Raw genomic sequence first — 12,040 nt, forward strand, 5'->3', positions numbered from 1 at the left:
CTTTTTTTTTTTCAACTGGCACTTTCTAAATCTCGCAAACCTATCTACTTCTCTTCTTGCCTACTGCAACAATCCTAGCGCCCAGCTTCTCCTCTGAGCTACTGCAATAGCCATCTGATTGGTCCCCTGTATCCTCTCTTGCCCCATCCAATTTATTCTCCAAACTCCATCCAGAATGTTCTAGTACAATGCTGGCCTACCTAAAATCTCTTGCTGACTCACCACAGCTCTGCATGACCTGCTTTTGCTCACCTTTTACCTCTGGCTCTTTCACTTATGAGGCTCCTGCCACATTAGTCTTCCTGAAGCTCTGTATGAATCCCAGCATTCTGCTTACAGATTTTGTGTACATGGTACCTTGTCTTTGCCTGGAAAGTTTTAAACCTATCTCCTCCTCTTTCACCTAGTTTTACAAATTCTTCACAGCTTTAGAGCAAAACATCACAAGCTTGGGGAGGCTGCTCTTTTCTAATATACTCTTTACTTTTGCTTTATAACATCCAGTTTTAAGTATATAGTCATTTTTATGATTTACTTGTATCCTTTTGAAAAAAGGTATGTCTCCCCATCAAACTATAAGCTCAAAACCAGGCAGGGACAATGCCTAGTTTGCTTACTATGTCCCAGGACCTAGCTGGGTGTCCAGCCCACTACATACTTGCAACAAATGTTTGCTGAATGAATAAATGAACGCTTTTTCCTTTCACTCTCCTTATGCTATCCTACCCCTTTCTCATCTCCTCAAAGACATTTCAAATAACAGCACCAGGATCTGACACTTTTTATTATTGTTATTATTATTTATTATTATTTTAATGTAGGCTCAACACCCAGCGTGGATCCTAATATGGGGCTTAAACTCATGCCCCTGAGATCAAGACCTGACCTGAAACCAAGAGTCAGATGCTTAACCTACTGAGCCATTCAGGTGCTCCTTCTCAAAGACATTTCAAGCCCATAAGCAAAAAATAATTAAAAAGAGACCGCCTTATAATAAGGATGTCTAATCACTTTAAGTAAGTATGAAATAGGGCAAAACAACACCTTAAATAACTAAAAATAATCAGCCATGGCTACTGTCTCCCTTGGAGATCTCACCCATATTTAAGTTCTATTACTTAGATGCAAATGACTCCTGAATATGTCTCATAGTACCGATCTGCCCCCTGAACCCAACACCAACACCTTCATCTGTCTCCTTGGCTTAGACAGCCGACTGGCACTTGGACCTCTAAATGCCCAAAACCAAATCCGTCCCTTTTTCTCAATACATCATTTTATTAAGTTCCCCCATCTGTCCATCTTTCCTTCCTTTCTTTTTTCCAAGATTGTATTTATTTATTTGAGAGAGAGAGTGTGAGCAAACACAACTTGGTGGGGGGGGGGGGGGAGACGAAGAGGGAAAAGCAGACTCTTCACTGAGCAGGGAGCCCGACATGGCGCTCGATCCCAGGACCCTGGATCATGACCTGAGCTGAAGGCAGACGCTTAACCCACTGACCCACCCAGGTGCCCCTTATGTTCCTTATTTCTATGACTATTACCATGGCAATTACCATGCCATCCATGCTTGAAACTTTCTGTTCATTTTGAACCTCCTTTATTTTTCTAGATCCCTATCCGTCAATGGCCAAGTCCTAAAGAGTCCCACTCTAGGGGCACCTGGGTGGCTCAGTCAGTTAAGCATCTGACTCTTGATTTTGGCTCAGGTTATGATCAGGGTCATGAGATCAAAACCCACGTTGGGGTCCACGTTCAGCGGGGAATGTACTTGAGATTCTGTCTCTCGCTCTCCCTCTGCCCCTTCCCACCCCTCTCTTGCATAAACAAATAAGCCTTAAAAAAAAAAAAAAGATTCCCACACTAGAACTTCCCCCATCTCTTCCTTCCTACACCTGTTCCTTGCATGAAAGCTAGGGTCTTCGTTACAGAAACCATCAGGCTGGTCTCTTCCCTGCAATCCCACTGTGTCCTGCTACCACTAATCAAGCCTAAAGACATCTCTCGAATACAGGGCTCCCCTTCTCAAAAATCTTCCAGAGAAATACGATGCAATTAACCCACTGTTTTTCAACATTTAACCAATATCCCCACCTCTGCTTAACATAAAAAAAACCCTCACATCCCTCCCACACCTTTATTATTGAAACATACAATATTGCTTAAAAAAGAAAAATACTAACCATCATCTGAGCTTTCAGAGAGTCACAATCCCTGATGAGGTTACGATAACAGAATAAGGAAAAAATTTGAAATACTGCCCGAATTACCAAAATGTGAAAGAGACACAAAGTGAGCAGACGCTGTTGGCAAACGGGCATCGACAGACTTGCGTGATACACGGTGGCCACAAAAGCACAGTATCCACAAAGTGCGATAAAGCAAAGAAGCACAATAAAACGATATAAAATATAAATGATATAAAATAAAATGGGCACGCCCGTGTTCACTAGGTAAGCCCTCATCTAACATAACTGAAATTATGCCTCTAAGTGTGTCCACCTTAGTTCAACGGGCATTCAGAGATGTAAAGGTACTGTTAGTGATGTTAACATTCTAAAAGTGTAAATGCACTAAAATTGTGCTTCTCCACCTCTCAGCGTTCAAAGCTTATTCCAGATTTTGTCAGTTGGGGTATCTTGAGCAAAGATAGCTGTTTTCGATTTCAAAGTCAAAAGAGTTAGAAGCTTTACATTTAATGATTCCAGTTTTCCAGAGTTGAAGGTAGGTATTTACTGATATTTATCTGGCAGATCGCTAAGCATTAAAATCACATAATGGCTCGTGGGAGCCAGAGAAGACATCTGGCTAACCGTGGAGGCAACGCAGGCAAGCCAAGACTTGCCCTAAACAGGCAGACACTCATGTAGGAAAGAAATAAATTTAAGCCAGGGACAAACAGAAGCTGATTTTCTCAGACTAAAGAGAACACACCTATGTTCGTAGGTAAGAGTAAAACCCCACACATGAAATGCAAGAAGTCACCAACTTAAAAAAAATTAATAGAACTATAACTGCCCATTGTCTTAAAAGGGAAAAAAACCCACATATAACAAAAGCTCCCAATACTATACACATATACTCACTCACACACACATTCACCCACACAAATATACAAATGGCCATGAATGCAAGATGGTAGATACCGCTCATAAAAGTTCTTTTAAGGAAATGGGATGTCTTTTTGGTACCAGGATAGCAACTTCGTCATAAAGACGTGATTAGCAGCAAATTACCAAAATCTATCATCAGAGTATGTTGGGGTGATTTTACATTTCCTAGGGCAATTTTCCGTTTTTCAGATAAGGATATAGCCACAGAGAGATTATGTAACTTTCCCCCAAGATTACAGATTTAAGCAGCAGCAAATCCTATGTCTGTCTGCTTATTCTCAAGTCCGAGGTTCTCATGTAACATCGCTTTAATGCCAATGTTGAACTGAGATCTGCCGATGGCCACAAGAATCACATAGAAAAATACATTACGTCTTTAGGCAATACCATTTGTCTCAATTAGGTCTCTTCGATTACTTACCAGGTGTATGAAACATCTTTAGTATGTTCTTAACAAACTGTGATAAAGCCTACAGCCAGCTCAGGACAAAAATATGGCTTCAATGTTATAAACAACTTAGAATTTAGCTAGGGTCGGACAGAATTTTAAAAATGTAACAAACAACTCAGTACACAAAATAGGCAGATAGCTCCTGCTAACACAGACACCCTAAGATGGGCTAAGTAAAAGATAAGGACAAATCTCCAGGAAGTTTTATTGCTTTTGCTATGTGACTCTCAAAACACACGCTGAGAAATGTACTGGTCAATCTGTAGTTGACCAGCTACTTCCAAGTTCTGGTTTTGGTACCTTCCAGACACAGCTCTTAACCTTGTAAATGATTTAAAAATGTAGGTCCCACTTCATTTCAATAATGAAATACCCAAACTCCAGTCCATACTTATATTTAATGTACTAACTCTAACACAATTGCTAAATTGTAGAGTTTTAGGGCTGGGGAGGACTTCTGAGACAATGTCACCCAATACCATTGTTACGGGAGAAAAAGGACTAAGGTTTCTGAAGGACACAACTTTAATACAATGGAATATCTGATACTCTTTTGGAGTTATTATGTATAGAGGCAGCCTGAAAGCTTCCTGGATATTGTCAAAATTGAAATGGACATGTTACTCTACATTTTCTATCTTGTATGAAATATTGTAAATGCATGTCACTTAATGATTTTTTTCAAATCCCTCAAATTAAAAGAAAGCTTTGAAAAAAAAAGTGAGATTTTGCTACTTAATTATCGCAAGGTTTTAAGAATTAAAAAAAAAAAAAAAAAGGTACTGAATAATCCGGTAAGAAAATTTATGAAAACACATTACTTTATACATTTATCTGTCCCCTAACATTCAAACACACTCTCATTCATAACACAGAGTGGAAAAGAACAGGTGAAAAAAGACAAAGTCTGTATATAGAAATGACTCTAAAGATTTCACAAACATCAAAACTTTTAATAATATCTCAGTAGGAAACAATATCTTTAATACTGTCCATCTATCTCAAGACCCCAAGGCCCAGAAAGGTGAAGATTACAAAGCAGGGCCAAAAAATTAGTAACAGCCCTCCACTTAAGTCTCCAAATTCTGAGATTTATAGCCTAGGTACTGTCAAGAACCTCCTTTGGTGGAGGGGGCAAAAACAAGAGTCCTACCCCATACTCCCAGCAACCCACGCAAACACAGAGCCGTGTACCTGTTGTTGTTCCGACAGTTTCGACAGTTAACGCACTCCAGCGGGTCGGTCCGGGGTACTGCTGTGTACAGTCCACCACCCTGGTCAGGGACAGAAGTACAGGGAAAAAGAGAAACACACATCGTGAAGATACCACAGACCTGAAACTGAACAGCCCCAAACGGAAAAGCCAGGCCAGTGATAAACAGCTACACAGTCTATTTCAACCAACCCCCAAACAAAGTTACGCTTATCATTCTTCACCAATAGTTACAAGGGAGTTCCATACAACACTGAAACTACACTTTACAAGCTGACTGCCATGTTTTTTTCCATGTATATTTGTCCTGAAAGGAGCCAAAGAAATGGAGAAATTTAGTCACTTCCCCTTCAGTGGTTCAAACCTACTGGGTCCTAAATACACTGTAAGTTAGAACCTCCTGTTCATTTTTACTTTTCTAGCAGTTAAGGAACGATTTCATGTGATGCCAGTTAGAGAAACAGGGTGGAAATCTATTTGAATGATGTCACAAGATAAACCCATCTTCATTTTCCTGTAATTATTTCGATTAGGTCTGTTCACTTGACTCACTAAGTTTTAAAACATGTTATATTTTTCCAGATGGAGTAGATTCTCAGCCAGCAATGACTTGGAGGGGAGGATTAATATTTTGATGTTGCTTTTGGCGGAAACTGCCCAGCAATTAAGAAAAATGCCCAGATTAACACATACCTCATTGTAAAACGCTTGCTTGACATATACAATGTCAAGAGTTCTCCACAACTGAAGTTCAGAATTGAACGAGCCTTTCGGTCAGAGTAAAAATTCTGCTTTCAGATGAAAACCAGCAGAACTGAGTCTGATAAGGGTGGGAGAGGTTGTTCCAGTACACCCAAACCCAGGGCAGTTCTTCAAGGTTAAAGAAAGTTCAGGCAATTGTTTTTCCCAGAATACTTTCCATTTCCATTCATCTCATAACAACAGCCAGAAGCTAAGCAAACCAAAAGTACTGAAAACGTCTCTCAACATTCTTGATCCAACTAGTGACAGGGATTTTTAAAGAAAACATTGCGAGAAAGAATAGCTTCTGTTACATTCCGTCTGTGAGCAGAAGCTCCAAAGCTTCACAAAATGAAGTCAGCCTACAGGGTAATGTGTTACGTGAATCACCAAACACATCGAAGTTAATTCGATGATTTTTATGATCACCAGTATTTTGAAAATTTCCCCACTTCCTCCCACCCAGAAAAGACAAGAAAACTAATGAGTAAAAACCACAGATGAGAGCCTCTAAAATTGTACACCTGAAGGGACAACTATTATTTAAATAGTAATTCATTGTTCAAAAAAACCCAAACTGCTGTGTCCAAATCCTCAATCAAACATCAGATTTATTTTTTTTCTTCTCACGGAAACAGCATGTGCTATTCAAACCTTAATGTTCTCTCCTTTCTTTTCTTGGACACTGTTAGTAGTTTGGACCAGGTGACTAAAAAAGTTTACGAAGTCTGAATATAAGCCATGTCTTTCCACGTAAAATAATGAAACCATTATTCTCTTTTGGAAATGAGATGCACTCAAGCAAACTAGGTATTTTTCTACAATACACTAAAAATAGATCACCCAAAACCTATTAGATGCCCAGCTCTAAGATACAAATATGTATTACAGTTTTGCTCTCCAAATGCAATATTTTAATAAATCTTTGTTGAAGCTGAGGATAAAAAAACTCTGAACTTTTTCAGATTTTAGCACTTTGTGAGTTATGGCAAATTTGTCTGTAATCAGAACAATGACAAAAACGTCAATGACTGCTTGATTACACAATGAGTGCAACCAAACATATCACCCATTTGATTGAAAAATAATGTGGATGCATAGCCAAACAGTGTAATAAATCAAACTTCCTAATGCGGAGAACCTCATTAACCAGCATAACGTAAAATACGTTAGTCATTCTATTCCCATTTCAAAAACTAAACTGTATCACTGAATTCTCCCTGAAATAAAGCGTTTTTCAAGGTCTATCACTCCTTGTGGCTAAAGAATACTAATATTATAAAAGGCAAAAATCCCGGGGCACCTGGGTGATGCAGTCGGTGAAACATCGACTTTTGGTTTCGGCCCATGTCATGCTCTCAGGGTTGTGAACTTGAGCCCTGCACTTGGGGAAGAGTCTGTTTGAGACTCCCTCTCCCTCTGCCCCCTTACACTTCCATTCTCTCTCTCTCTCTCAAATAAATAAATCTTTTAAAAAATATAAATAAATTTTAATTTAATAAATAAATAAATAAATAAATAAATAAATAAATAAAAGGCCAAAATCTTACAGGCAACAACCCTACTGCACGTGGGATCCAAGAAACCAAAGAAACTCACTATAGGTTGGAAATCACAATCTGGTGGTCTGTAGATAGGTTCCACGTGGCCTATGCATGGTTCCAAAAACTGGAAGTAGTTGCCAACAGGTAAAAAATCTGGCAATTTTGCCTAGATTTACAAGATATTTTGGGGAAAAAAATCAGAAAACCCGGTAACCGCAGGCCCTCAGTCCTGTGTGCCCATAACTGGCATGAGCTGCAGCTAGAACTCTCCGGGCTGCAACCACCTCCACCTGCTTTGCTCAAGTTCACGATCTACCTGGCTCCTCTAAAGCTTATGAGTTTTCAGACCACTCTAAATAAAGCAAATTTAAAGTACTGGGTCCACTCTATGACCAGTGGTATTTCAAACTCTCAAGAATAACTTTCAGGGGTGACTGGGTGGCTCAGTGGGTTAAGCCTCTGCCTTCGGCTCAGGTCATGATCTCAGGGTCCTGGGATTGAGCCCTACATTGGGCTCTCTGCTCGGTGGGGAGCCTGCTTCCCCTCCTCTCTCTCTCTCTCTCTCTGCCTGCCTCTTTGCCTACTTGTGATCTCTTTCTCTCTCTCTCTGTCAAATAAATAAATAAAATTTTTGAAAAAAAAAACAAAAAAGAAGAACTTCATCCAGTTCGTTAGTGGGATTCCACTTTCACTGTGAAATAATTTTAAAATATAAACCAATGATTTATATATGATGATGAATGTAACTATCACCTGACAATAGAATGCTTACAGAGATTACTCTTGATCAAGGCGCTGCCAGTAACACAGACTATTTTTAGTCTAATAAACCCAGGTTTCTATATCGACAAAAGCCAAGGAGGCTGAGCCTGTTCTTGCTCCCCGGCACCATGGGGGCATAGGGAGGCTTTATTTATAATTAGGTCTCTTACATTTACTAGGTGACGAGGATGTTCAAAATCCGCATGTGTCCTGGGTAGTGAGCTTGTGTGCCCCGAGTAAAGCCCTCCGTTTAAGCTCCCATTCATGACTCCACCGACTCCGTTGGGGATCTTATGGTGAAGATGGGAGCAGCCATTGCTGAGACCGCCATTGCTTATGAAGCTTCCATGAACATTCCCATTTATCCGATTTGTGCCAGGCAGAGTAGTATATTCCACCATCTGCCCATTAATATCTGACCCCTGGTAGAGATATCCTGGAGGGTCATACTCTGTTAAGAGAGAACAAAAGGTGGGGGGGCGGGTAAGATAATGAAAAAGACAATCTTGCTTAGGCAGTTTTATTAATAAACCTCTAAGAAACTATAAATACACTAAAATAAAATGCCCTAAATGTGTTCACTTAAAGTCTAATTATGAGATAGGCTTTAAGAAAGTTATTGCTCTTTCCTTGTGTGGAGACAGCTAGGAACTCTGAGTTAATTAAGGCCTTGTTAGTGGGAAGAGAAATTAACCAGAGAGAAATTACTCAAGAGAATTAATAAATCATGCAAGTTGCAACCATCTGAGTACCGGCAACATTAAAAGAGAGTGTTTAAACTCCCACACACTTCAAAGTGCCGAGGGAAATTATAAAACAACAACAAAAGGCAAATGTTAGGTAGGATAGTTTAAATTGTAATAAGCAACACTTTTAAATGAAGGATGGAGCTGTGTACACATTCACTGATAATCGGCTCCTTGGTTCACACAGCCCATGTGGAAGTGGTGGGGTACTAAAGGCAAAAGGCTAATGATCCCATTTCCTTTTATGAAAAGCACTTAAATAATTGCCTCAAAATTCCAAATTCCAGAGGCACACTTGCTACACATATTTAGAAAAAGTGGAACAGCCCTTAGAAAATACAGCATTTCAATTGTACAGGATTTGTTGGCAGAGTTTTGATAAATTCTTCAAAGGTCTTAGAGCAGGCCAAATACTAGATGAGGTGTCCTTACTCCTGTTACCCAACTTCTTGCACAGGTGAGTTATCGTTGGTATACCTGCTTATCTTTTCCGCTAAACTATAAGCTGATAGGGGCACCTGGGTGGTTCAGTGGGTTAAGCCTCTACCTTCAGCTCAGGTCATGATCTCACGGTCCTGGGATCGAGCCCCCACATCGGGCTCTCTGCTCAGCAGGGAGGCTGCTCCCCCGCCCCCCTCTGCCTGCCTCTCTGCCTACTTGTGATCTCTTTCTCTCTGTCAAATAAATAAATAAAATCTTTAAAAAACCCCAACAACTATAAGCTGTCAGGGCAGAGGCCAGGTTTAGCTTCTTGTATCCCCATTGTCTAACACCGTGCCAGGCACATTAAAGACAATTAGTGAGTATCTTCTGAATATAACTGAATGGAAATCACTACCATAAATTTCCATCTTTGAACATATCACCAAGTCACAAAGGAAAATGACCTTAACAAGATCAAGCTTGCGTAGACGACTAGAGCAGCAGTTAGTTCTCTTTTAATGACTGAGTGCACACTCACACGATTAAAGTCAATGACACGATTAACAATTTAGAAAAAGACTCAATCAAATGTTCTCCAACCCTTTAAGACTATCACCACCCCTACCACCACCTCTCTCCCTGTCTATCTCCTAGAAAGCACCAGTTCAATAGAAACAAATCACCTTTTTTTCTTTCCCCCTGAGCTATTACCTTTAATTCTCTTATTCTGGAGTCAAAGGGGAAACCAAAAAACCTCCTTCCACCAAAGACTCAAGTCTCTGCCTGATTCGATCCCTTTGTCTTATCAGAGCTGGGAGAAACAAGAAAGGTGGGGAGGAGAAAGGAAAGAAGAGGGAAAAGGGGTTCTAGGTTATCTGTTTTCATATGGTATCATCACTCCCATTACTACACACACGTAGGGGGAAAGAGATGCCAGGCTGGAGCAGTACTGGTACATCAGGGACTGAAACAGAACCTTAATTGAGGTCATTCCATAACTTAGAAACTTAGAAAAGTATTCCTCTCCCTTCTTTCCAGCCTTTCCTACTCCTTTTGCCAAGACCTGCACTAGTACGGAGGTGTTCCCGCAACAATTCCAAAGCCCATGCTTCAAGAACTCAAGCTCTTTGGTGGTCTGACAAAGCCAGAGTTTCCCAGCACAGAGTCGGCTATTTACTTAGAGACCTGCCGGGTTTTGGCTTTGCTGTTTATTTCTACTGGGCAATTTTACGGGACACTCCACTTGCTCTGGCTGACAGTTCGCACAGTCTTAAAGTCACCTCCCCTGACTGCAGAGTAGCTGACGCACTTTATACCGTGACACGAACCCACAACAGTATTAGGGATCAATATTGATTCGGACAATATTTTCCTACCCATCTTTAGAAAAAGACAAGGAAATGATGAATGGCTCACTCTGTATGGTGTTTTGCTGGCGGTTCTTCCACAGGCACATGGCAATGAAGACCATGAGGATGAGGACCATGACACCGAGCACGCAGCCAACGATCAGATACAACATGTCGCTGCTTCTGCTGGGGCTGCTCGCTGGCCCGGCGTTTCGTCCACTTCCCGAAGCACTGGGAGGGGTACTCAAGTCTTTGACGGGATACTCAGAAGCTCCAGGGAGGCGTTTCACTAGTTGACATACAAAGGAAAACATGATGTCAGGGTGAATACAGACTCTGTGGAATGGTTTACTCTCTGAAGGAGGTCTGGGTAGGAATGCACGGCCAGTCTGTTTACACTTGTTACTGGGATGATCTGACCACCAGTGAGTCACAGCGAGGCTCCAAAGCTGAAAAATCTGATGTGCTGAAGTCTCGGTCTACAAATCTAGAGAAATCATAAAGTTAGAGAAAGAAATGCCCTTGGCGTAACCCAAACTGCTGTCCGATTACCTGCTCAACCTTATGGATGGGACTGAAACTCCTCTCTATATGACACACTTTGAGCTGAGTAAGATTCAAGATTACATTCTTTATGCCTCTTTTATGTGACTGAGATGAAAGATCTGACTTTGGACCAAACAATTACATACAACTCCAAAAACCTCCCACTTAACATTAAGCATTGACCTTTGGGGTCCACATAAATGCAGTTCTTTATCCTAGTTCGTTGATATTCTGGAAAATAGTGACAACAAAAGCTAATAACAGGTGGGACTCAAACCCCATTTTCTCTGTCCTCAAATAATATGTTCTTAATGCTTTAAATGCCATAGAAAGCAGCAAAGCACAGTGGCCGATGCCTGCTCTCTGGAACCAGAAGGCCCGGGGCATATTCTGTTCCACCACTTATCCCTAGCTGCATGACCTTGACCTCCAGGAACCAGTTTCTCCATCTGGGAACTAGAGATAAAAATAAAATCTCTACAGCAAGGTTGTAATGAAGAGTAAACGAGTTAATCACGTAAAGCACTTAGAATAGAGCCTGCCACAGGGCAGTGTTCAAACAATTTTGTTACTATTAGCTATTATATTTCTTGTTATGGCTCCTAACGACCCAGTGGAGCAGAGCGGTCCTTAAAAAATTCTACTTCAGGTTCAACTTTCTAGCACCATTATGCAGAACAGAGCTAGGAATCCATAAAGAAGAGGCCACCTTCCAAGGGACAGAGGTCTCCAACCCTGAGAAGTGAATAAATAGTTGGCAGAGACTCTAAAGGAAATTCCTACTTCAGGTGGGATGTTGGATTAGACAATTCTAAGAACCCTGCCAATTCTAAAGAAAACAAACGGGTTTCTGAGGCAAAATAGACGTTGCAGATCATATATTAAAGATCACAATTACCCACGGGGAAGTCCATCAGCTTTATTCACTCTTCATTTACTCTTTATTTATTCATAATTCTACCAAGCTTGATGATTTTGTCAGTCTCTGCTAAAGTTAAAAATTTCTGTGGTGGATGGTGAGTGAGACACATCAACAGCAATAAGAAGACAAAGTTAGCGCTAGGAAGAACAGGAGGAAAAGGAGGAGGGGGGTGGGAGAGGGAGGGGAGAAAGGGGTAAGGGAGGAGGAGGAGGAGCCAGGGGGGAGGAGCC

At 40.9% G+C, this 12,040-nt stretch overlaps 1 protein-coding gene across 15 annotated transcripts in view; it reads right to left on the reverse strand.

Moving 5' to 3' along the window:
- Positions 1-12,040, reverse strand: part of CDON (cell adhesion associated, oncogene regulated) — a 100,560-nt gene that overhangs the window by 14,662 nt on the left and 73,858 nt on the right. For all 15 annotated transcript variants that reach the window (XR_014298914.1, XM_082683871.1, XM_082683872.1 and 12 more), the window contains 3 exons: positions 10,410-10,631; positions 7,995-8,275; positions 4,759-4,838 (listed from right to left, as the gene is read on the reverse strand). Coding sequence is in view for 14 of the 15 variants with exons in the window: in XM_082683871.1 (XP_082539997.1) it covers positions 4,759-4,838; positions 7,995-8,275; positions 10,410-10,631 (583 nt within the window). In the remaining variant the exon portion in view is untranslated. The remainder of the gene's footprint in view (positions 1-4,758; positions 4,839-7,994; positions 8,276-10,409; positions 10,632-12,040) is intronic.

This window comes from Mustela nivalis (assembly GCF_964662115.1).
Source record: "Mustela nivalis genome assembly, chromosome: 9".
Classification (NCBI taxonomy): domain Eukaryota; kingdom Metazoa; phylum Chordata; class Mammalia; order Carnivora; family Mustelidae; genus Mustela; species Mustela nivalis.